The sequence below is a fragment of the Acanthaster planci genome, linkage group LG12 (assembly GCF_054643075.1).
Source record: "Acanthaster planci isolate LZ-2023a linkage group LG12, COTS_SCS, whole genome shotgun sequence".
In the NCBI taxonomy this organism is placed as follows: domain Eukaryota; kingdom Metazoa; phylum Echinodermata; class Asteroidea; order Valvatida; family Acanthasteridae; genus Acanthaster; species Acanthaster planci.
The window spans coordinates 10,673,619-10,700,753 of record NC_141788.1 but is presented as its reverse complement, the minus strand read 5'-3'; the positions used below and the strand labels follow the sequence as shown (position 1 = coordinate 10,700,753).

At 42.1% G+C, this 27,135-nt stretch overlaps 1 protein-coding gene across 1 annotated transcript; it reads right to left on the bottom strand.

Annotated features, from left to right (window-relative positions):
* Positions 1-1,557: 1,557 nt before the first annotated feature.
* On the bottom strand, positions 1,558-24,442 carry ddx4 (DEAD-box helicase 4). The gene is given in 18 exon segments (XM_087144219.1): positions 1,558-4,092; positions 4,824-4,928; positions 5,407-5,677; positions 6,362-6,458; positions 7,095-7,407; positions 8,087-8,371; positions 10,547-10,725; positions 10,982-11,104; positions 11,878-11,967; positions 13,529-13,646; positions 13,649-13,695; positions 15,194-15,283; positions 16,187-16,255; positions 17,058-17,126; positions 17,781-17,859; positions 19,158-19,183; positions 19,679-19,733; positions 23,964-24,442. Coding segments are annotated over 18 exon segments (2,253 nt in total). The 5' UTR covers positions 24,018-24,442; the 3' UTR covers positions 1,558-3,909.
* Between the last annotated feature and the right edge of the window lie 2,693 nt (positions 24,443-27,135).

Genomic DNA, 27,135 nt, shown 5'->3' with positions numbered 1-27,135 from the left:
TTTGGAGTCTTCCCTTTGTGTGATGGGTAACTAGTACTTACATCAGGCCCCCAAAAATCCGTCAAGAAAGGGTTATATATTCCTCACATGTCGTGTTTGATTTTGTGCATTGCATGGATATCCATCTCTAGACATTCCTTTGTTTTTATTAAGTTGAGGAAACTCAATGAAAATAGTAATTTTTCTCCCATTGTGAACATGCAAAGCTGGGACTTGTTGACGACTTCCCTGAATTCTCTTCATTTCCCGATACAACCCTGACTCAAAATGGTTCTGGAACTGTCTTTCAGAAAGGTGAAAACATTTTGAGAACAGAACTTTCTTTGATGTCAGGACATCCCCAAGCCTTGAATATCTGGGGTAACTGCCGTCAACATTTGATAATTTGGTCGGCTGTGGTAAAATGCCAAACGCAAATTTAAAAAAAGCTGTTTCAATTTTTTTAGTTATATACAGTCATCAAGCCAGGGCACGTTTCCACATATGCGTCAAACATGGTGCCAATCCGTCAAAATCGCTCCCGGAACAATTTTGATGGTTGAACCCAACACACGTGTGTGATGGTAATGAAGTTCATTTTTGTTTCCATGAAAGTGAAAGGCATGAATGCATCTCATACAATATCTGTAACATGCCCCAAAATGGACATATGGGAAGGCACCTTTCATGCCGTTGGCATTAATTCAGAGTGATTTATATAATGTAACAGAGCACAGGATTGAGTGAAAGCGCAGAATAAATAGCATTTCAAAAAGTTTAAAATTAAAAATACAATTTTTCCACAATAATGTTCAGGACTGTTCATCAGCATCAAGTACACGGTACAAGTGACCACCATGCATATCTGGAAAGTTCCAAATTAAGGAAACCTAATATCAAAATTACTTCAATTATTAACCTCTTGGACACTGAAAATAGTTGTAACTTTTTTGAAGAAATTGACATAAAAATATATACCCTGTATGCATTACTGGCAATTGGTGTTCTCACTCATCATTCAACATAGACACGTGGAATGCACCAAGTTGACCACTGTGCAGTGAGGTTGTTCACTACTTGCTGAGCGAATGTTAGTCCATGATACAGATGTACCGGGCATGGGTATTTTTTGGGGTCGAAAATTCCGACTTGAAAATGCCACGGTACCACGATGACATTCCGTTACAAAGTTGGACTTAAATGCTAACCCATGGTTGTCAATTGCTCAAGATTGGCAGAAAATTCTTCTCTGCATTGCCCCTTTTTAGACTCATTGAGACAATTCCACAGAGCGATATTTGCTACAACCCTCAGCCGTGGAATCACTCAGTTATGGGAAGGAGTACAGATGTCACATGGCACCGCACACAGCATTCGCTAAAATGTGTACAAACATCAATGTTGTGACACAGGATAATCCCCGCATTTATAAGTCATCCAGTGAAAGTGGTTACAGAGACTTGTTTGGTAATGGTATATTCATGGGAAACTCATGGGGGTGATTTTTTGGCAAACATGAACGTATATCTTACTCCTGAACACATTGGGGGAAAAACAAACAAATGGATTTTACTCCTCTCGAGTGCAATGGAAGTTTTATTCAACACTTAAATAACTGTTACAATAATCATAAGATAAAAAGTACAAGTTTTTCACAGACACTGTTCCCTGCCAGAAGGATAAAGCAACCCCTCTGTAATGCATGCTGACTTCCTTAGCAGCTAAATACTGAACTTCCAGGCAAGGAACCTGTTCAGTTTGTGCAGTTTAACAATTTACAAACTAACCTACAAATAAGGATGAGTAAAAATAGATTGAACATAATTGAGAATAACAAAAATATGATTATGAAGCTAATAAACTCGACTCTAATGTAATATAAATTAACCTGCTTAACATAAACAATGAGTTTTTATATAAAGGTTTGATGTTATATATATTCACTTTGGCAAACATCATGGCATAGTAGGCACACTTGAAAGGGTAAATAACACCACAGGTCATCGTTCCTGTTCACAGTATGAGATACAGAGCACTGTTGGTCTGCATGCTTTATTGCTTGGAAGCCTTTATGACCAAGTTGTTCACAGTTAGTGCATGGCAGCCATCTTTCCGTCAAAGGAAGCACTGACCTGAAAGATAGCTGGCCGTGGACAACCTCTATCCACTCGTATCCACGGCTAAAAACTGATGAGACTAACAGCGAACTTACAAAACAGTCCACCTCGGGAAAGTGGTTCTGGAAGAGCCAGGTTGGTAACTTTACACACATTAAATAAAAAACCCTTAACCATTTGTAAAACTACTTGCTCTCACTTGACTTTCCAAAGCACTTCTCAATAAGGTGAACTGTTGATGGCTTCTCATACTGCTCTTTAATTTGATCAAGATAAAATACCTGTACTTTAATAGAAAACCTATGCTATAATTTACCCTTTGCCAATGCTGGCGCTACAAAGGCTGGTGCCTGCGATAGATATATACCAACTTAACACGATGTCCCTTGGAACTGGACAAAGCAGCTACCAAGAGGAACGCATTATCAAAGTATGGAAGGCAGCCAAGTGAACCGACTTCAATTGGCCCATGTGCTGATGACATCACACTTTGTTTACACATGCACTATCCTATCCAGTACCATAAGAAAGCAAATGCGAAAACAAAGTGTGGCATCATCAGTACAGAGGTCTATCTGCAACATGCCCTACACATTTTGACCACTGATGGCCTCTGCATACCGCTTTGAAACTTAAAGGGCAAATAAATCAGAACATCTCTCTTATATTGGTTAAAGAGAATATTAAATGCATGCTGGCTTTCTATCAACTGGGCACCACCAAATCAACCACACAACTTTGGACAGTTGGTCTTGTGCCTGAGCTCCAGGATATCACGCTACGTTTTTGAGCGGCCAAGTTGTAAATACTTTAAAACTTTTCTGTCTGACAAGCTCCTGTTTTGCCTCAACTGCTCAATTTGACTTGCCCCCTGGCTTCAACTCTGCTCATGAGTTTCACTTGTTTCTTTTCCACTATCAGTTCCATATTGTATCAGCAGTGTGTCATGAAGACACAACCCTTGTAGTCCGACTTTCATCTGTCCTTGAAGTCTCCACATAACTTCAAGAAATAGCACACCTTTCTTGTTCAACTGTAACTTGCTTGCTGGTGACCAAATTCCCTTCCTTAAGACATGAATGCACATTACAAGTCAATATATGAACCAGCCTGCTTGGATGCGAATCGGCCCTTTTGCTCTGATCGGCCGGGTCAGAAATTTTAGGGACACCTGGATTCCCCCTCAACTTTCAGAATTCAACTGCTGAAAGTATATCTTCAAAGGTGCAGCAATTTGTCGTCAAAAACTAGCTTTGTTCTTTATCACTAAAAATGAGCTTTTAATTGCCTGTTACTAAAACCTAAACATTTTTCAAGCATAGGAATAAACATGCACTTTGGAAAAATCTTTGTGCTTGGAGGAATCTTTTAACATTTAAAACAATCTTTTTACAATTAACGTTATTAACTGATCACTGGCCAATTCAATAGGTAAAAGCCAAAGATTTTCCTTTACCCAAACCCACCAAAATCAAGGGCTTCAACTTTCCTTCCAAGCTATACAAGCAAAGGAGAAAAGCATTGGAAAATGGCCAGCATGATAGGTGCATCGTAAAGATTACCAAAAGCAAGTCTTCTTTTTCCTTATATTTGTATTTTGGCACTTCCTGATGCTGTGCTTCTGATCTCAGAGTCATTTTTCACATGCAGCCCAACAGTATTCCTAGACTCTGCGAAATCACATCCGTTGACCTTCCAAATAATACCACCATTTTTCCATCCCACACTGCAGCATTCTGATCAAAGGAAAAAACACAACAAAGAAGTCCTGCTAGCAAAAACTTTTCACTTGGAAAGACAGTGATCGACCTCATCAATCCCAGGATTCCTCCTCTTCTGCAGCTCCTTGGGCGGCAAAGTTTGAGCTGTTGAAGCCCCCACCGCTGAAGTTGCCGCCATCACCGCTGCCAGTGCCCCAATCACTGCTGATGTCATTGCTTCGTGCACCACCACCACCACGCCCACCGCCACGCCCACCGCCACGCCCACCAAATTGCTTCAAGAGGGAAAACAGAAGAGGTCAAACATATGAGACTGAAAACACCCAACGCACTGTCATTCTCAATAAAAAGTTTCAGATAAATGCAGATGTGAAACAACCTTTAACACTTGAGCAGAAATCATCGTAAACCTCTGAACTATAATACTCCTCCATATCAAAAAGAGATTTGGCCACTACTCCATCACATCTTTAGATTCTAACAGTAACAGACAGTTTTCGTCAGTATCATCATATAAAGGAAACATGGGAGCAAAGAAAGCAAACGCAGACCAAGTAGCAAAACAGCCTATGTTGTCCAGGAATTCAATGGTAACACTAGCTCTTTATCAGGGCAAGATGTGTCTAGCAATAACCTTAACCACTTGCTGCCGGGGGACCCCTTGGAGCACATAGGCTTTATAAACAAAGCCGGGAAGTCCGAAGCCGGGACAAAAGATCTGGGCCTTGTAACAAAAGACTGAGCTGCTGGGCATTACCAACATTTTTTCACTTTCATTAGTGGAGATAATCAAGCCTTGTTTTGAAACAGTATATGACAGTTTTGGGCATCTAGTGCGAGCGGATTACCACCGGGGACAAAAACCACCCGGCAGCATGTGGTTAGTTCTAAGCAAGACCCATTTTTCAGTGAAGTATCAGAGACAGCAGGGACTGGTTGAGGTTGAACTTACTACCGCAACAATCCTTGCTCTCTCACTACCTTATCACATCCAATCTTCCCTCACCTTTCTAGTGTCTCTGCCTCCAAAACTGCCCCCGGCGCTGCCGTGGAACGTCCCAACGGCCGAGTCTGCAGCTGACTCCAGGAACTCGGGGACATCTTGCTGAGCCTGAGAGATGGGAAAATGTATCACTAGTCAGCCTAGGTTAAGGTGGCCGGGAGGGTAAGCCTTATCCTCATGGTTTGTCATACTTGATCAGAAGGTCCAAAATAAATAAATTCCAAATAACAGAAGTGTCACCTAGCAGTTACCGTAAAAGGTCAACAAGGCTTCTTCAGGCATATTTTACGGTGCTCAGGTACTGCAGGATATGCTAATATGCATTCTACATGGACCAAATTATCTGTCTCAGGCTTCTGGATCTGAAGGTGCAATACAACCATGGACAGGCTTGGTGTTAAATAGGCCAAAATGCTCAACATGTGTGACAGTTTTGCAATTGTTAATGAAGGCCATATCAGTGTACTAGGCATTACCATGCTACAGTGCCACAGACATTACACTGATATGCAAACCATCACTAACATCAAGGTGCCACTCGTGATAGTTAGTTTTCGACATTACAAGCATATCCAAAAATACTCACGTCAGCAAGGACTTTGATGAGTGCTCGCGCGTTCTGGGAATCGTTCAATGGATCGTAGAAGCTTGTGGCCTTCCCGAGATTCCCGACGCGCCCAGTTCGGCCGATGCGGTGAACATACTCTTCTATACTCGAGGGCAGGTCGTAGTTCACCACATGCTTGACTCCAGATATATCTAAGCCCCTCGCAGCCACGGACGTTGCTACAAGGATACGAGCCCTGCCGCGTCTAAAATCAGAGAGGGCCTCCTCTCGTTCCCGCTGTTCCCGATCACTGGGAGACAAATGAAAGTTCTTGGTCTTTGAAAAGTTGCCTCTGTCCTGTCAGTATCAACACTGTAGTTTTCAATTTGACAAGACCCAACAAACAACGCAGTGAAGTGAGACATGTCTGGTAACTGATAGCAAAGACATTTTCAATGTACTTGTATCATTCAGCTGAAAGCACTTTTCAAAATTATTTTTGCCGTGGTCGTTCTCTTAAGGTTTGTCTGTTCTTTAAACACTTTTTTCTCCTATTTCTTCCGACATACCTACCGACACTGTAAACTCAACAATAACAAAAAAAAGTATGCAAGTCATGCGAGCACCAAGCATGATAAACACCGTCAGATCTTTTGGTCTGGGAACCAGAGCGCCAAACCAAATACGTGTTGATCCCAATGGCTGGGTTTCAGGGACTAGACAAACAACTGAATATGCAACTGGACAAGCATAACGAAGTCTTGTTTATAAATATACGCAGTGAATGTACTTGAAAACAGCCGTTGGACTTATGTATCGAGTTGGCGTCATTGTATGCCTGTGCAGCAGTGACTTCACACTCAACCCCAAGGAGCATATGTATTGTGGTTCACTACTGTTTTATGTTTAAGAACACAATGCCATGGGAATCTACACATATATCATGGATGAGCAAACCTCCTAGAAAGTGGTGCAGTGGGTATGATATACATACCCGTGGATGCTAGTAGTAGGTAGATCCTCCTGACACAGACATGTTGCCAGGAAGTCTGCTCCCCGCTTGGTCTCTGTGAAAACTAGCGTGCGCTCATCTTTTGGAAGACAAAAAAAGCAAAGATTTCTGCAAAGCTGATGCTATTTTTAATTATACAAATTGTATAACTTCACTAAAAAAACTTCAAAATATGGACTTTTCTACAAACACTAGAAATGAACTAAAATCTACATGTACCTCCAAAGCTCCTTCTCTACACGTTACAGTGTTTTGAGAAGTAGCACACTACACAGTAAATGTGACCTGGTTCAACAAGGGAATTTGGGTTCAGAACGAGCCAAGAACGACAAATATTTTAAACAGTTAACTGCTTCTTCAGAATTTAGAAAAGAATTTACCAGCTTGACTCCAGCATCAGGTAGGGACAAATGCTCTCAGTCCCCATACTCACTGATAACTCACTAACTCCCCCAAAAAACCCACAACTGCAACTTAATTTCACTCAGACAGTTTTTTCCTAGACTTCAGCGTTCTCTGTATGAAAGTTATAAACTTCACCCTGACCCCCCTGGGGGTGTGGAAAATTATAAAATCTGAGGACTGAAGACTGTCAATAAGTTACTGAAAGATGCAATGAAACTTGATCAAATGGAATCTGTGAAAACGGTGATAAACCAGTAAAAGGTCCCTGTTTAAATAAGGTCAATGCTCACAAGTAGTAAATCAAGCCTACCGGGGTTGTTCTGCAGAATCTCTGTCAGCTTCTCCTTCTTGTTGTACTTGCTAACCTCCAGGATGGTCTGGGTGATGTCGGGTGTGGCCCCGCCAACCCGCCCCACCGTGAGGAACAGGTAGTCGTCCAGGTACTCGGCCGCCTTCTGCTGGACATCGGTGGGGAAGGTGGCACTGAACATCAGGGTCTGGCGCTCCCCCTTCTTGGGCATGTCTGGCAGGTAGACCAGCTGCTCCATATGGGGGCCAAAGCCCATGTCCAGCATGCGATCAGCCTCGTCCAGCACCAGGTACTTGCACTTGCTGACTTTGATCTGTCGGGGATTGGAAATCAGCAGTTGTTTTGGAGTAAGACAGAAGGGGTGTTCGAGGTCTTGGGAAGGTAACAAGGGATTTAAAAGCAGGACATCCAAACCGTTTGCTTCTCTGCAAAATAACTGTTCTCCAAATAGAAACCAATTGACAAAGATGAAAAAAGGAATAGACCTCTGTACTGATGACACCACAGTTTGTTTATGTGCATGCTTTCCTGTGGTACTCAGTGGACCATGGGCCCCCACTGGCTCCATAGGAAAAGTGCACATGTAAACAAAGTGTGAGGACATTAGCACATTAACCTCAGCAGGACTGAACCTTGTGACCTCCTGAACACTGAACCGGCACTCTAAACACTGAGTAGTCCTACAATGGCAGTTTGTTGAATCTGTCATGCCGATCTTTTTCAAACTCAGCATGCTTGTAAAGACATTATGAGCTCAGCTCAATCACAGGAGTTGGTTATGCTTATTTACAGTTCTCGGTATCACTTGTGTTGGCCTGGGTACTTTAAGGAAGTTGATGGGAAAAGGTAACACTTCCGTCTCAAAAAAAATAGGCATTACACACGTCCAATTTTTAAAAAAATGGTGTCACAATGATTTTCAAGATGCAGAATTACTGGAGGAACTGGAAGTTCGGCACAAACAAAAATGCCTTGAGCTTTCAACCACTCACTTTGCCTCGTCTGATGAAGTCCATTAACCGTCCTGGCGTGGCTACCAGTAGGTGGCATCCCTTCTCCACCAGCCTGAGTTGGTGGCCCACGCTGGTACCGCCATAGATCACCACAGGCTTCAGGATGGTGCCCCGGGAGAACTTGTGGGCCTCCGTGTAGATCTGGCTTGTCAGCTCGCGGGTGGGTGAGACGATGATGCACTGGGGCTCTTGGTACTCAGAGAAGGAGCTGCCCGTCACGCCGTCGTTGAGCATGCCAGTGATGATTGGCAGGAGGAAGGCAGCCTGGGAGGGGGAAGATGGAAGAACAACCGTCGAATATAATGTCCATTTCTGACCACTTCAGTATTTGAACATTCAAAACTGTCTTTGACTATAATGAAAAACACACATCAGCTGCAGTAACATGCCGCAAGAAGTCTCTTGGGGAAAATGTCTTCACAGCTGTGTTGATTCTTATAAAACAGCTGCAAGTACGCCCCCAGTCCGGCTGTGCAGTAAACTACGAATGGGTCCCTTTGTGAGTTCAAGTGTCTGTCTTCAATCCGATATCTAAACCAGCCAAAAGCTTTTCAAATAATTGGTTGATCGAATTTTGGTATATTCGAGACAGTACTTCCAATGTCTGGTTACCATGGCAAAATTCAGATGGACATTCAGGCATGGCACAGATGATTGACTGACTTGGCACTTTTTTCTTTTTGGAAGTACATTTTGTTTTTGGTTCTGTCTTTGGAAAACAAGCTTAATGTATGCGTCTACATTTTGTATTCTTCGGCAGGAGATAGTAGCAAGACTCCAATTCCAAGTTTCTGTAATCTGGTTTTGCCTTGAAAATCCATTTCCGATGTGGAAAGACTAAATTCACGAAATTCTGAATTCACAAATAAAGAGAGGACTTCTAACGGAAAAATGATGATTTTCCTGTCTTGTAGGTAGACCAAAATAAGAATTTTTATTTCATTTGAAAAGGACTTCACTAATAATTCACTGTTTTTTCAACATTCTCACTTGCCAGTTTAATAGTCACTGTATCATTTCAAGGTTAATCTACACCACAATAACCTTGAACTAGGTAAACCAAAGTTCTATTTCAAACCTGTTTATCTGTTAATGGCCACTTCAAAGTCAGTACAGGCAGACTTTTTTTAGAAACACCCAGCAATTTGATTAACCACTTGCCGCCAGGGACTCCGGTTTGTGTTTATACGTGTGGCCCAAATCTCCGAAATCGAACAAAGGGAACTGGGCCTTGAAACCAAAGACCGTACTCATTACAAAAGACCAGGCTGCTGGGCATTACCGACATTTTTTCACTCTCAATAGAAGGATCCCAATACAACGCCTTTAGCGTCAATCTGCGCACTTCCACGTTTGAAAACGAGGCTGTATGTGTCAGCTTCAATTCTTAATACGATCAGACGATTGAAAGTAAGGAGTCAAGACACAAAATACATAAAGGTATGTTAAATTCAGACTTTTCAGGCTGCAGATTTTTGTGGAAGAGTCTTTCAGAATGACTTGACACGTAAAATCAAAAGAAAAAATAGCGGTAATTTACTGCGAACTAACATACCGGCGATGGTCGTGTATCTTGTGCAGTGGGCGTGGCTTAAACTGAAGTGGCATCACACTTTAAACCGCATACTGCAGGTACTGTGTGGACTCCGCGGGTGCGCATGATTAAGTTCAACACAGAAAGCCTCGGTTTTGACGCAGATATGACGGCGCTAATGTGAAATCCCTCTATAGTGGAGATAATCCAGCCTTGTTTTGAAACAGTATACCACAATTTGGGGCATTTAGTGCGAGCGGATTACCACCGGGGACAAAAAGCGCTCCACCACCGCAGCGATGTGCCACACAGCACCGCTGCATGCTAATCTGGCCCCTATTGAAAAGAGGTCAGCGGCGCACTGAGCCAGGTTCGTGAACAAAAGAAAGTTACCTAACACCGCACAATCTGGGCTCTTTTTACAAGGCTGCAGGCCTGGCTGAAATACTCGGGCGTCAATAGATTTTGTCTGACTAGAGTGGCCACCAGACAGTAATTCGTGTGGGTGTAGACGTCCATTAATTAAAACGATGAATTTTTGAAGAATTTTGAAAATTGGAAATCTTGAAAAAGTCCCGATTTTGTGCACTGCATTTTTCAAACCACCCGGCAGCAAGTGGTCGAAGTCTTTCTGTGGGCAGCACAGCAGAAACAGTAGTCTTGCTTTTAGACCATGGAAAACACAACTCCTTCTTGCCTAAATGCTTGCCTCACTGCGAATATTATTGATTTAAATTAATCTAAATGTTTCATACAATGCGTTATTGTGCATGTATTTTATCTCTACGGATCTTAATTGTACATCAAACTGCAATTCGGCCTTTGGACTGCAAGTGTTTGATATAAAACTAATAAATAAAAAAATAAATTTAAAAAAAAAAAATGTGAGCAGTACATCAACTCACCGTCTTGCCGGACCCCGTCTGCGCACACGCCATGAGGTCTCGTCCACTGCTGATGATTGGTATCCCGTACTTCTGGACAGGTGTGGGCTTCTTGTACTTGGCCTTGTCAACGTTCAACTTCACCTCGGGACAGAGGGGGCTCTCTTGAAAGCTGTGGATGCAGCGTGGTGGATCTCGCCCTGACGACAACATGGGAAATATGTGCTTACATCACAGTAAATCCAGAAAAAAATCAATATGCTTTCAAGGGTCCATGCACGGTCCTTTCTAAAACGAAATCCTTGAAAATGTTCCCTCCTTTCCCATTTGACCTATGTTTCAGTTCATCATGCCATTTTAGAGAGCATTCTGGAGTGCTTTTGGTGTTTTGTTAACTGGGATATTCTTGAGGAACTGTCAGTTATTTGAAAAGGTATGTCTTTTGGAGTAATTTACCTGTCACTTCAACAGGAATGTCGTCGTATTTGTCGAAGTTGATCCCCTGTTGCATGGAGGCATAGATCAACTCTTCATCCTCGGAGGGGGGTGGGGGAATGTAGGTTGATGGCGGAGGGCGACCTAGGAAGGAAATAAGGGTGATTCATTCTCAGTTCCACCACTTTACTTTGGACTCGTTATACCCTTTGCTGACAGTATTACTCCACAACACACTTGTCCCAGGCATACCCCCTACCCCAGTCCTTTACAACATTAGACTTAATTGCTGACCCTTGGTATTCACAGGTGCAACATTTGTGCAACACTTCTCATCGAATTGTTCCTTTTTTTTTTAAACCGCCGAAACAATGTCAGAGAGCTGTGGCTGCATGGCCCACAACTGCTCAGGGGCTCCACACACGCTCAGTCAGAATCCATGGACTTGCCAGAGCTCAAGTGTGTACATGTCACCAATAGGCAACACAAGATTTCACCCAGTACTGTATACAGAACAGAATCTCCTCTGCATCATATGGGAATCTCTGCCATCCAGCATCAAGTTTAACCAGAATTCCTGAGGCCTTTTTGCTATGCTGTATCCTCCACCCTATGAAATCCTCCCCTTGTCTCCATGGAACAATAGGACGGACACCCCAATCCTCCAAAACCCCATCATTTCTTGAATGTGTTCCTCTTAAGAGTGACTACCCCCTCAATCTTTCAATAGCCTAAAACAATTCCTGTCACCATGCTGAGGCAGTGTGAATGATCACGATTTCCAGGACAATCAAGGCCTATATATTTATGTACGGCTGAGCATAACTAGCACAAGGTCTGGCCAGAGGCCCTGACAAGTGCAGCATTCAAATTATGCCACAAGTTTCCATTTGAAGTAACAACCAAACCCTTCTTACCGTCGCTTCCACCTTTTGCATCGGCAGACTCTTCGTTCGGGCACTCCCTGGCAAAATGTCCTGTCTGGTGACACTTGTAACATTCGCTGCCTGTAAAAACAAACACAAGAAGATCAAGTCGAGTGTTTTCAATAGTTATTGATGTCTTGGTAGCACTTAAAATCTATTTAGGCTCCAAAGAACTTCATGCAGCTTCAAATTATTCACAACTACCTAAGACTGCTGCTTGAGAAACGGCCAGGTGGGTGGTGTCAAAGTTTAAAGGCACTCCATTACTTTTTTCTTCCTACACGGCCTTACCCCCTTTGAAAGCCGTCAGCCTTTTGGGCTGTCTCTGAATGAAAGGGATAAAGAATGCCAGTTTAAACTTCTGATAAGTTGGGCATCCCCGAGCACCCTTGAAATTACTTTGTTTGCAATCTGAGCTGGAGGGATAGTGGATTTTCCAATGTGCTTCATGCAGAGGGTATGACAGTACAGTAGATTCCCGTTGTAGCGCTCTCAAGGGGACCTAACAGAATTGAGCGTTATAACCGCACAGCGCTATAACCGACTGGATGGACGCGCAACATGTGCAGCTCAGAGTATATGCCTATCCGTATCCGTTTATCTCGATGATTTCGTGAAACAGATTAAAAAAACAGCAAATCTCTTCGAAAACCGCTACCAGACCTCGTGCATGCTGCTGTATCGCAGCACACGCACTGCATCCACACCCTTACCCACCGCGACATCCTGACTGCTACTGCGTATACCCATTCATGGACAGTCCAATCGCTGACTTTTCCCGATAACCATGTGATCACAGAAAGTGATATATCATTAGAAAACCCAAGTGAAAACAGAACCGACGTGTCACCCAGAACACAATCGGCAAAAAGACGAGATTCGCTACACGAAGATACACGTACAATTTAAGCGGCCGATTTTATTTATCAGTAGAAAGAAAACTTTGGGTAACAAAATACTACATGTGTTGTAGTGTTGATTATTAGTGTCCCAAACTACACCACGAGAATAAATAAAAAGTGAGAAATAATCACTACAATGTCACCACAGCAAAGCCACATGGGCGCGGCTCACCGTGGTGAGCACGTGCTCGCGCTGCATGGGGCGTCCCAGTGCGCGTCTGCACTCTACGGTGTCCAGGATGGCCGACCAATCGCCGTGGCCTTGCGATGCGGTTTCATATGCGTTGATTTGCAAAGAATCTGATTTTCCAAGGTAAAGAGCGCTGTATACCGAAATCATTTCACATGTTTTATTATGGTTCTCGGTGCCGAAAATCGTGAGCGTTATATCCCGAAAAGCGTTGTAAATGGGAGCGCTATAACCACAGAAATATGTACACAGTGAATGGGCGTGCAGTTGGGGAAATCAAAATAGAGAGTTATATCGGTATTATCGGTAAGAGCGTTATATCAGGGAACGCTATTACGGGAATCTGCTGTACTAGACCAATAAATTTTCCTTTTTTTTCTTTTTTAGAAATTACAGATTCAATTAATTGCACAGCCATTTTTGTCTACTCATTGTCATGCAGATTTAATACGCAATAAAAAGAAAAAGCAGCAAGCAGTCTGTCTGTGAACATTCCGAGCATCAACTAACATGCAAAATGTGCATCATATCTGCAAAGACTAATACAGACCTCCACCCCCGCCTCTTCCACCTGATTTGGGATTGGGACAGTCTCTGGAGATGTGTCCCGTCTCATTACAGTTGTAACACTTGCTACCTGAAGGGGCATAGGAAAAAAAGGAAGAAATGAGTCTCTAGAGATGTGTCCTGTCTCATTACAGTTGTAACACTTGCTACCTGAAGGGGCATAGGAAAAAAAGGAAGAAATGATTCACAATGAGCAAATGCCTTCTGCGAACTTGCATAAAGGCTGCCTCCGGGAAGTGGTGCTTCTATCAAACACTGGAACACACGTCACCACCAGTTTTATGTCTTGCACACTAAATACTCACCCGACTCAAAAAAAGAAATAATTCCTGGACAAAGAAAGAGACACTGTGTGAACGATAGATATATTTTAATCATTTGGGTCTTGATAATACAAGAGAACGATTGCAATGAAAACACCAAACAACTGTGTAAACAAGGAATTTGAGAATACTTGATAAATTGCCCCAAGGAGCACGAATAACGCGAGCAGTACACGTTAAAAAAAAAGCCATGTCTTCATTGTGTAAAGGTAGATTATGAGTCACGTGACAACAAATCTGTAAGTAACTCTACAATATTTGGTGCTTTCTCAGCGTCAGTTCAATCAGAAAAAGCTCAAAAGACTTTCTTTATTTATAGAAATCAACTGAAACCTCTGAGTTGGGCTTGTACATTTTTTGAGCCAATGTGAAGGTGTTGACAAAAAAAAAGAGCATCTGAAAAGTACATGTCGGCATGGAAACAAAAAACCATGGCAACGTACTTCCGCCTCCGCCTTCTGATCTAGGATTGGGACAGTCCTTAGACATGTGTCCAGTATGACCCCATAGACAAGTTGATTTTCTAATACAAGTGCCCTTTGCAAATGAGAAATTGCCTTGCCCTTTCAAGAACCTGCCCTGAAAAAATGTTTACAATTTCATCTTGAAGATCTTGGATCACTAAAGTTCTAGTACTGCATTATGTTTCTTTCTTTTCTTCATGCCAAACCATGGGACACAAGTTGTTATCTGAATTAAAATGCCATTAAGGTTCTAACAGATCTAGGTGTACATTTAAAATACACCCAGGTCACTGCTTGAAATATACTACATACATAGCACCTGTCTACACCCAAGCCAACTCAGTGTATTCAGTTCTTTCACTGTTTCCTTTTTCAAATCATGCAAGCAACAGATGGAAATGGTCTGGCAGACCACCAAGTTTTCCTTTTCTCCTATAATGTGTAATTAAAAAGTGGCCACACGGCTCATAATTTTTACTGTGACATTTATATTGTCAGATTGTGGGACATTTCATATAGCCCAGCATTATCATTAAGGAAAAAAATGTTTTCAGAACTGTGTAAAATGAATCCCAATTTTGACCAACAAAAATCTATCTCTAAGATGCCCAGATGTGCATAAGACCTGAACTCATAAAGAAGGGATCATCCAGTGGGCCCTGAACCCCAATATATACATGTATATCCTCCCACATCCTTGTATCATTATCAATCTTCACAAGTTTAAAAAAGGTAAAACTTGTGGCGTACTTTGCCATTTTCCAACTGAAATGAGCAATGGTATTTCCACATTAAATTGTCTGTGGGGAAATTTTTAACAAGTGCACTTTGATTACATTTCTTACATCACAGTTCACTTACCCCCACCTCGTCCGCCTCTGCCAGCCGAATCGTCATTGGGACACTCCCTGGCAAAGTGACCAGTTTCATGGCATTTATAACACTCGCCAGCTGGCAGAAACAGGGCAAGAGAGCGAGACACACACAAAACAAAAAGTGAAGGGTTACAGGTCAGGAAAAGAAGACAAATTCTCTCCTATTCGTGCACATGCATTCAGAAATTCAACTTTTTTAAAATTTAATTTCAAGAGTCAAATTAAAAAAAATCTTAATTTTCAGTTATGAAAACACCCTTCATTCAAAATACTTGATGTATAAATTGAAAAAAAAAGTTCCTCAAAGCATTTATGAGATTTGCCAAAATTGAGTTATCAACAAGCTGGCAGGCATACATGTGCATCTAACTATAAACTATATCAATGAGTGAGGTTAGCATGCATTGAAATAGACAAAGCCAGCACCATGGGCGGCCACTTCATGCTTGGGGTACAATTACCTGTTTGATCACAGGTTTCCTAAATCTTGTGCAATTGGTTGGAAATTTTGCTGAGTGTCTCACCATGCTCGCTGCAAATTTAATCCATTAATTTGTGACAATGCATTGACTGTGCTTTAGATGTTATTTTGTCTGTTTGATGCATCATTCCTTCACAACGAGCAACAAAAAGTGACAAAGCGCTCATTCACAATGGGTAATCTAGTTTGACAATTGCACATGTGGAACTATGAGTGGCTGCATCCATCATGAATATGCATGGAATGGTTTTCAGCTTGAGACTGGTGGAATACGTTGCAGTTCTTCCTTACGGCACCGTTATGCAGGAAGATGATGCAGCATACATTCAAGACAATTTTTACTGCATGTGATTTGCGGGTGAACATGTTGCGCCAGCAGTTACAATCATTGAGTTAATGTGACTAACTCAAATCACCCTATGAATGGAAATAATTCATGTTGCTCTTCCCACCTGTGAATTAATGAACCTATTTAGCAGACAGACCCAATCTACTTACCACCACCTTTGCTGCCTGTGCTTCCCCCAGCCATTTTGGAACCACCCTGCCATCCAGTTCCATTGACTACTGTTATAGGCAAGGAAAAGAACAAATCACCACCATGTAAGCTCTAGGTGGTACAAGTCATTTCGCAGAGGAAGCAAAGCACTTTACAAGGTTCTTTTCACCCAACCTTCAGCTTTGAAACATTTCTCTAGACTGGCAACTATTTTTCCTCCATCATTAACGTGTACGACCCATTCTCCGTTTGTGTGCGTATTTAACCAATCATGTACGCAAATTATATTGTGGTACTCCAGAATGGTCCCACCATTTTCTTGGGCATTGGTAGTCTGGTTCCTGGACCCGAAAATTCTAACGATGAACCCAGCATACAGAAAATCACAGGCATGTGAACAATTGAGTCTGGAAAATAGACTTCGCCGCGCCATGCACGTTGTGTCAACTGCTGCAACGCACGTGTAGTGATCTTGACATTGCTAGCCATGTCATTGCTGTTCTTGTAGCCATGTCATCTGCATTCGGTGTTTCTTTTACACAGTGGCAGGTCTTAGAGTCTCTAAATTAAGATAAAACTACTTTTGAATTATAAGTACTTGTACTCGTACTCGGAATTAGAAGTACTTGTACTCGTACTTGGAAGTGCAAGTACTTGTACTCGGAAACCAGAACTTGTACTCGGCTGGCAAAGTACTCGACCTGTCTTTGTACTCGGCAGTACTTGGTACTCGGAAAAAGTACTCGACTACAACACTACTTCAGAGGTAATCAGGATGGGCCCTCGGTCCTCCAAGATCAACCATAAATATTTGGCGCGTTTAACTTCTCCAAGATCAGTCCCATGGAGAACTGAGGACTGTTAGCTCACCAGTGTCTTTGGTGCTCCTAGTTCCTGTGTCCAATCCAGCACCACCCTGCCACCCAAAGCCATTGACTGCTGTGAACAAATCAAAACAATCACATCACCGTTTTAATATATTTTATTTTACATGCTCTTCCCCTTCTTATACTGGATGTAGATTGGGTTTTCGAAATCTCTCTTGGGCACAGAAAATCTCACTTCAGTGGATTGCTTTGTAGCAATTTAGCCACATGTGTACAAGGCAGTACAAGAAAGCCGCGCACGCCTAAAGGACATGTACATGTACCAATGATAAGGACCATATGGGTTTCATTACTTTGCCAGTGAGACTTCAAATTTGTTATCATTAAAATAAAATGTATTTTGTTATGTAAATGTGTACATGAAATTTGGGAGCCAAAGACCAGGTTCAGTATGCAGTGGAACACAGGTCTTTGGGACTTTACCTTGGTGTAAAGGTACATTTACCTTGTATTATCAGTAACAGAAAAAAAAAGAAAAGAAAACCGACAACTTGGGGCCTAAACTTGTTCTTGTTTTAAACGAGACTGCGTGTTATCAGTGCTCTTCTTATCTGTCTTCAAGTGTAGATGAATGTTCAGTGTAACAGCGTGAATCATTAAAGCACTGGGCCCTATACTGTAATACAGAAAACAATTCAAAACTCAGGCTGCCAAGGCAAACAAGCCCATAATCCCAGAATCTGTACACTGCTTGGTCCTTCAGTACCTGTTGATGTTCCTGGGGTGGTGCTGGTGGGTGTGGGGTTCCATCGACCTCGCCCACGACCCCTTCCAATTGCATTCACCTGTTGAGGAAATTATAAAGGTCCTATCAGCTTCAACGTTAAAAGCACCAGATCACTGACCAGGTAAATCCTGACTGTACCGCAGAGGAGAATTTGCAACACCTCAGTGACTTATTCTTCAGTTAGTCAATACACAGAACATCAAAGCCAAATATCAAACAAAGAAATTTGTGGGCTACATTTTGTCCATTCCTTTGGAGGCACGTGTTTACGTACATGTATTTCTACATCAGCCTTAAAATGGACATCTATTTTTACATTAAAAACGGCACTGTTTTAGAATCTGCAAAGCAAACGTGATGGCAGCTCCAAATCGTGGCGTGTTCACTTTGAAAACTTGATATCAAAAACCACTTTCTATTTATTTACACATCCAAAACAGCAACTGCAATTCATACACTCAATTTACAAAATTATGCTTCCAAATTAACAGCTTAATATCTTAAACTATGCTTCTGCAGTTAACACTGAAGTAAGCCTGTTACGTAGCCACAAACAGAAAGGACAACATGGCCAAAGAGGTGACAAAAATGTGAAACTGCATTTTTCAAGAGATCAAAATTACAAAAGAGATCAATTAATAAAAATTGTAAGACCAGGCATTTATATGTAATAAGCCTTTTGTGATTTAAATTTGGATAACCTTTGGTACACTGAGTTATCTGATTGCACATAAATATAACAATTTGAATTCTCCAGACTATGGACACTGTTGCTATACCTTGTGATTTGGGGCAAGCTTTTGTATGGCGACCACCATCTCTGGAATGGACTGGTACCTTTGTGCCATTCTATTTATTAATCCTAACCTTCCCCAACCACACAGAATTAAACAGTAGAAAAGTGTTTAATTCTGTGGGGATCGGTCTGGTAAGCCCAAAACAGCTAGCTTTTGCACTGGATTTGGCATACCTCAGAAAAACAGAGTCCAACAGCCTCGGTGCACAAAGTCCCATATGGGTGTTAAACTTTGTGTGAATGGGGAAGGTTAGGGTCAGCAACCCTTGGGGGGTTAGGGTTAAAACACTGTATTGGTGTAAGGCATCTCTTATGTACATGTAATTAAGCAAAAGCTTGCCGAGAATCACGAGGTACAGCGAATCACGAGATACGGCAGCAGTGTCTTTAGTATGGAGAATTCAAAGCGTTACTTTCTCGTGAATTTAAAGACCTCAGTGTACCACATTTTCTTCAAATTTGGGGAGAGAGATATTTAACAATTCCATTGTTTGTACTAAAGAGTTGTAAGAGTTAAAAAGCAGTAAAAGCAGCACTCAATTCTTCACTTTTATACTCACCGGTGGCTGCCACTTGCTACCTCCAGCTGAAAGGCCAAAACAGATTTGGTGGTTGAGTGTTTTTTTAAGCAAGGGTTGTTTTTATGTTCACTATAAAGGAGCTGGGGAGCAGATTTTCACCCCTTCAATGTGTTTTCATATATCAACGCTGTGTATTTTATCCCGCACCAAGTCTTCAGAAGTTTTTATGGCAGCGCCTGTGATCATTTTGACTTCAACTTTGTCAAAACAAGACAGACTTTCCTCGTGCAACATCCAATTTTGTGAGCCTGTTCGGCCCCACATGTATACTTTTCTATTAACATGCACAATGCTTGCAGGCCTACACATGTGAGGCCATGAACTAGAAATGAACTCCAACCAAAAACCCAGTGTTGGATAGGATTGAAACTTCACCAATGAATTCGTAATTAGTTGTAAAATGACTCCCAAAAGCCCAGCTCTTTCAGGGTTAAACCTAATTAATTAATTACAATAATTATACATTAATTATAAATTTTGAAGGCAAACACAAAGCCTACCAAAGGAAGTTGAAGAATTTCCATTCACCATTGAGGATCCATAGGTACCGCCATTCTAGTTGGGAGACAAGAAGAAAACAAGTTCACCTGTTACTGGAGTTTCATGTGTAAATGCAGAAATACAGAGCATTATGTCCACTGCAAAACCAATGAATGCTGACCATATCCAAGTCAAAATTTGCTGAGCTGGCAAAAATTTGACTTTTTACCGATAAACACTAAAATGCCCAAGGACTTTCCAAGTAATCAGTACATGAAGCATGTCCAGTTGCTCAAGAAACAACTTCACATGTACAAGTATTAAAAACCCAAAACAAAGTGTTCATACATGGTGGAAGGTATGTATGGGGAAAATTCTATTCTGCATTTTTCTCTACACATTGATATATACTTTAAAACACTGTGAATGAAGTAAATGGTACTCTTTGGAAGGTGATGGCCTTTTACCTTACTAGTGCACCCTTAATGGCCAAATGCAGTGACATAACCAGGGATACATGTACATGTAAATGCCCACACAATGCACACATTCTTTCAAGGGGGCACCACAAGGGGGAACCCATTTCCGGGGCTCATTTTAACACATATTCACACATTTCAAATGAGGGGGAGGGGGGGTGCAAGAGCCCTGTCTGTCATAATTACGCCACTGGCGAAATAAGCCAATAACCTTTTCAGAACGGTAACCGCATCAAAAAAGTCCACATAGATTGGGTCACCATGCGCACACAAATTTTCTTTCCTTTTCTGAATATGTAATTTGAGAAAGATTCAGCTAGGATTGAAATGTCTACACCTACAACATTATGTACAAATTTGAAATAAGCCCCTTAACATTTGTATGTCAAACTGGAGTTGCAACTCTAGTCACTATCAGTTCATGAATGGTCAATAAATGAGTGTTTATTTTTCTTGAACCCTCAACCACCCTGCAAAATATCTTGGGAAGGATAAAAACAAAGTCGCCTAGTAAACATGAAGTACATGTACACTGTGCACCAAGTACACATAGCAAGACTTGAAATAAACAGCTGTGGTTTTCAGCTTACCTTGTCAGGGCAAAATGGATTATGCAATAGGGTAGGCATAGGGGGTCACTCTTTATTGTCCCAGTAGTGGCTGCTATGAAGGGGTCATGCTATTTAACATGGAGCCTAACCAAGCATCAAGTTTTATAGCATATCGTGAGGCAAGACAGTGAAAAAAAGCTCTGAATTTTGGCAAAAGTGGGTTACGTGGTCTAAAACCATGGGGCATGTGACTTTCATATGTAATCAATTATTTTTAAGGCTTTGGGGGGGGATTTGATTGAGAAACTACAGTTTCAACAAGCAACAGAGGGTTATTTGGAGTGCATTTGAAATGCCAAAGCATAAAGTCACTGATGAAAAAGCTGCTGGGGTCAACATGTTTATCGCTGACTGTGTTTATCACCCATTGACCCTAACCATAGGGTGTATGTAAAACATAATGATGATTTAATGACCGGACTTAGATCATGAGTGATACTTGGAGAGCTCACGCAGCGCGTTCCCACTTGAATTGGGAAAAGGTGATCTTGATCCGGCATTTTGGTGTAATCGTTATCTTACCACAACGAAACCGCAAGTCGCATTCCCACTTACGCTTGACCCACCTTTTCGCATGGACATGTCAAGCCCGAAAGGTCACTGAGTTCGGTATTGCGTATGCGCTAGCTTACGGAGTGTGCACTCTCTGGCAGTGTTGCTAGGGTGGCATGCGCGTGACCCTAGCGGTGTTTGGGGTTTTGAATCGGACCGAATGTTCAGCCTAGTACGTTGTCTCTTCAAACTTTGCTTCCGTTTTTTGATACTCTGTTACACGCTGCGGGCTACACCCTAACAGTGTACACGGAATTGGTTTTTATGGAAAGTGAAATTACACAAATGAAAAAGGTTAAGAAACGGACGAATGCGCAACGAAAATTGTGAAAGGGCAACGCACACATCGCGGCATGCATGCATTGCGCATGCGTGGTGACACATTTTGCTAGCCCGTAGTTCAGCAGTTGTTTATTGTGCATGCTGTGCACGTTAAAAATTTCACATGAGCTACATGCCAAAAAGTTTATTTCTTTGTTCATCAGACTGCAAAAGTTTCATGCCACCCCATGCACGGACGGATGTTGACAGGTCAAATTGCCGGATCAGATCCACCTTTTGCGTTCCCATCTGATCGTGATCCGCCAATTGCAGGATCTGATCCACCAATTGGGGGATCTGTATCCTGCTCCAGAGGAGGATCAAGAAAAGTGGATTTGATCCTGATCCATCTTATAACGAAGTCACTACTCACATATTGGTTTGACCATTTTGCAAAAGATAAATCCCCAAATTACATGGAAAACAGACACTTTATTAGTCTCACAATTTCACAACTGTTTCTTCGCAAAATATTATCACTCCCTTAAGTACATATTTCTCAACATTTTAAACATGCGTAACAACTAGCTTGGCAAAGCAGCGTGTATTGCGCACTTTGACATTGCCGCCTCCCCCGCTTCTGAAATGGTCGAGCCAATATGGGATTAGTGTGGTTCCCTGGCCACAGATTTCCCAGATGTCTCTACACATAATCTTATTGAGAGTAGTCAGAATTATCGGGTCGGGTATCCAAAGCAACATAAATGCTCGTTACACAAATAAGCTGCGTCTGTTTTGTCATGTGATGTACGGCCAAGCAGAGAATGCGGATGTGCGTGGATCGTTGGATGGGAGGTAAGGATGGTAGAAAAAACCCTCATTTTTTGGCAATAAATAGGTTAAATTCTACAAAATACACTCGAACCCGGATGTACGAAGAAGTTCATTATGAGGGTCTTTACTTTAGTTTAGGGGTAGAAAATGCAGAGTTTTTCTCAGGTACAACTACCTGACCCTGGCAGAGCTCTTTCAAAACCCCATAGCATTTCGACACCACGTAAACCGTGTTGGCTCCAAGTCACACGGAGTAGTGATTTAAGGACTCGAAGTAGATGAGTGAGTGAAGCCATAAAAATGGAGGCTTTTCGTAGACACAGAGTTTCTTTTTTGGGGAGGTTAGTCATGGGGCCAAGGACACAGAGGTAGGTCCTACTCCAGTAGACTAGCCCCAGTCTGGGGCCACCCTTGTTCATGTCTGTGATGAATAATCTTTAGAATGAAATTAACCTACTAGTGAGGGTGTCGGTCACTCCGCCCCATTTCAACTTCGCCCCATCCCCACTTCGCCCCATTGATTATCCTTTATTCTGTTCTTCAGTAGCCCAGATGCAACAAGCAAAAACATCGATGTTTGAGTACCCAAATAGCGATCGGAGAATCCAACTTTCAAAGGCAAAAACAATGGTTCTGACTTCCCAACCACTACACCCAAATTTTTCGGCGAGACCCTAAAATTTGTATTGCCAAGTTAGAAAAGAAGTTTTCTTCTATTTCGTTGATGCTGTGGTAAAAACACTTGCGCAAAGCGCTGGATCTCGCCGCACCCGTGTAAGAGAATATGTGATGATGTGTGGCAACCAGTCTACTCATCCCGCGGCGACCGTTCATGTACATTTACGTGATCTGTCAAGCATTAAAAAAATTGATGTTTGTAAGATTTCTTCACGTTAATTCTTAGTATTTTGTCTATGTGTCTATTTTCTGTGTTCATCGGTTTAACTCTAGGTTGTTTTGCTTGTAGTTGTACTTGAAGCGAGCATGTTTCCACAAAATTTCCTGCGAGACGAGCTTTATATGATCGCCTGGGTACAGCTGTCTGAATGCTTAGACAATTACCAGAAGAACGATGTAAACTGTGTCGCTTTGAAACAAACTTGAAGAGGATGAGAAATAACATTGATACTAGTCCAACCACATGTATTAATTCACCATAATGGACAATGCGGTCGACATTAATTTAATGCTGTAGAGTTTTCTATCAATTTTATAACTACATGTCATTTGTGGAATTCGGGCCTCCCCTCTTGACCATTTTTTGAAGGGGCTTGTAACACACTCGAGCACGGAAGGCAAAGTGGAAATGGAACAAAGTGGGGACGGGGCGAAGTGGAGATGGGGCGAAGTGGAGATGGGGCGATGTGGAGATGGGGCGAAGTGGTTTGGGGCGATGTGGAAATGGGGCGAAGTGACTGTAAACCCATAGTGACGTACATGACAACAACATGCACCACCGTCCCCAGAGTACTGACAGTGTGATGACAGATCCCTTCTATAACTCAAGTTTAACCATTCACTAATTTCACGGTACTACGGATGGTTTAACTTTTATAGTTAGTTCTTACCCAGTTTGTAGTGGTACTGGTAGTAGTATCGTCATCGTCCCAGTTTTCTGACATTCTGCCCGACAAAGTCAAATACCCACAGAACTATCAAGACACACAACACAAGCTCGGGATTCTTTTTCTGTTTCGTGTGTCAGTGTTATGGCCGACACGACGTGAACTTTCAACTGTGTGCTTAGAAACTACAAGTGGTTGATGTCAAGTAAACAGTTCGGTAAATTCGAGTATGTCCCTGCAAAATCCAACACTTTAAAAACGTTGAACCTCTCCGACTAGTTGGACAATGTCTTTCTCCCTAAATAAAAGCTGCTCATGTGAGGATTAAAACAGAGGGCAGCCAAAAGTCCTCGTTGTTCACTTCTGGAAGTTTCAGCACAGAATGACACGACACTCGATCAACCGCAGATAGACTACGTACGTACGTACGTACATGCGCATGCACCCAGACTCGTTTGCCGATTGCCTCCCTGCCCACGTGCTCGCAACCTGGAGACCACACTGTAAATCCTTTCTGAATGATTGGTGGGTTGGGATCTTGACAAAAAACTGGTACCCGGCCAGGGCCACTTTTGATTGGCTAGCACACACATAACAGAAACCGCAGCGCGCGAAAAACTTCCACCTGATTTGAATATGTTGCGTTTGGTTAAGTTAGCCGGCTCGTAAGTGTAACGTCACTTCAGTTTAAACCATGCCCACCGCACACACGCGTTTACATGGAACAGGAAGTTAAAGCGCAACTTCAGCGATTTTCCAATGGGAGCCTGCAAATCGTAGCGCGTTCACCTTTTCAGACCCCCCTCTGCATACGCATTCCTCAATTCCAGAAGCGACGCTGCCGGTCTTTGTGTCCTGTGTGGTATGGTTTAAAATACTGGGAGTTGGCATGGGAGGATAAATGGTGGGGTGGACGGTGGAGGATACGATGTTTGAATTTCGCGACGCATGAAAGCTGATTCTGGTATTTATTTGTATTAATATGACGAAAATTCATTATAGGCAAATTTTCGGTTTGCGTACGGTACACACTAGCTGGAGCCCCATCCCCCTATGTACGCATGGCGTACGCAACGACACCAACCATACTCCTCCCTTCATGAGTGCAATGTACGTACTTTATAGAATGCCCCTTATTTAACTGGTGTACTGTAGGCCTACCGTACATGGGCATCAATCGCTGGCAGACGGGGGGGGTATCATATCGTTTGTCCTCCCCCTTCCTGACCTTAAATAAAACATAGGGGAGTAGGCCTTTAGTTTAATATTTATATTCCAGATTTAGCTGTTTATATCTGTTGAATCTTTCCCCTTATGGGAGAAAAACTGAGAATGACAAACAAAATAGTTTCAAACTTCGATAAAATTTTCCAAAGATAACAATTATTCTAAAACTGAAATTAATTTTGCCTAACCATTTGCTTAAAAATAGTTCAAGTGGACAGAAATTGCCTCAGATCTCACCATTTAGAGAGCATCCCCGGACCCCACTCCGTTAGGGCTTTTGAAGAGCGATTGATACCCATGAGGCTACACTGTTTGGGCGGAAACAATAGTCCTTTTCAAGAGCGTATTGATAGGTTTGGGCCTGCTTTACTAGCATAGAAGGAGTTGTGTGTCTCCCGAATAATGGCGGGCGGGAACATATATTTCCTGTTATTCTGGAGGGGATTCTTGTTTGGTGGGGAGGGGCATTCATATCAGTCGCAAACAAACCGTCAACGATGTGGTGGAAGGATCAGTTCGGAGGTTTCCAAGCAAACAAGCTTTCCATCCTCTTTCCTCCTTTTTTTTCTATCCTCTTTTTCTTTCTACATGTATTTCCTGGGATGCTGACAGGCCTCCCGCAAGGGAATTTTCTGTTTCCGTTTCATATGTCAGTAAAAGGATGCCATAATAACCGACGATCGTCAATACCTGAAAAATTCCAAGTCACTCCTGCGTGAGTATAGGTGCTTGGATTACACTCCACTTGAACAATTTTGATGGGTAGTCGTGGCGTACACGTGCAGTCAAATAGGCCGAGCTTCTTGAGGATTCGCAGATATTAGGTCATGCATCGCTCTGAAATAATCTAATCCAATGCTCTCTTTAAGGACAGTGCCCAGAGACTAATATAAACACACTTTATCGCAAAGCACAGCGAGGAAGCGCGGGATATTGCTATTTCCATAGTGCTGTTTGGTATTCAACGTACACGTGTTTTGAAACCTTATTTTATGCAAAAAAGATTGTTCGTTACGCATACAATACGTGCGCAATTCTTTCACCAAAACTTACTCGTTACAGCAGAGTTCTTGGCCAAAACGTCAGAGACCGTACGTTTGTTGCAGTTGTGCAACTGTCTACTTTCTTCCCCTCATCATTCTAGCACTGCACTGACGTCTTGGGAATCTTGCATCAAGAAGGCTTTGCATATTGAGGAAAATATTCACCCAATTTTGTCATTTTTTATTTTTTGTTTCGAAAAAAAATTTTTTGGGGGTTTTGCTCTGCTTATTGCTGGTAAGTTTTCATTTATTACTTTTGAAAATTTTCGAAATGCCATGCACAAGTTCAAGTCCATCTATCAAATTCGTTTCATTTGGAGTATACAAACTGTTTTGAATTAATTTTCCGTTCAGTTCACATTTCAACGAATTAAACTTATTTTTCCTCTCTCCCCTCGTGGAAATCGAATTAGAAATCAATTTATTACTGTCTGGCAGGTGTTCCCTGTATCCGACCATCACAAAAGAATTGCTTTCCAATTGTGACAGAGGCTCGCAGATGTGTAGGTCCCCTTTTTAGGTGGATCTTGGTAGTGGCTGACCTTTTTCATGGCATTCGATGTCGTTCACAAACATTTGATACTTTGCAACACGTACAAATTAGAAATTCACTGGCACGCAGTCACTACATTTTTTACACCTTGATGTGAAGTTCTTGCTTTCCTTCCCTGCTTTCAATTGGTGTCCATTTCACAACGCGGCAAATGCGGCATTTTTCAAAGAAAATGGAGGCGCAAGAGAGTTATGAAAAACAGATAGGGGGCACACTAAAAGGTGAACCCAAAATGAGCCGGGTACACTTCTTGATAATAATGTTTGTATTTAAAGCTGTTAAATGACCAACTGATGACAGAAAACAGAAAAAGAGAAAGTATTTCTCCCAAGAACAAAACTGGAAAATGGAA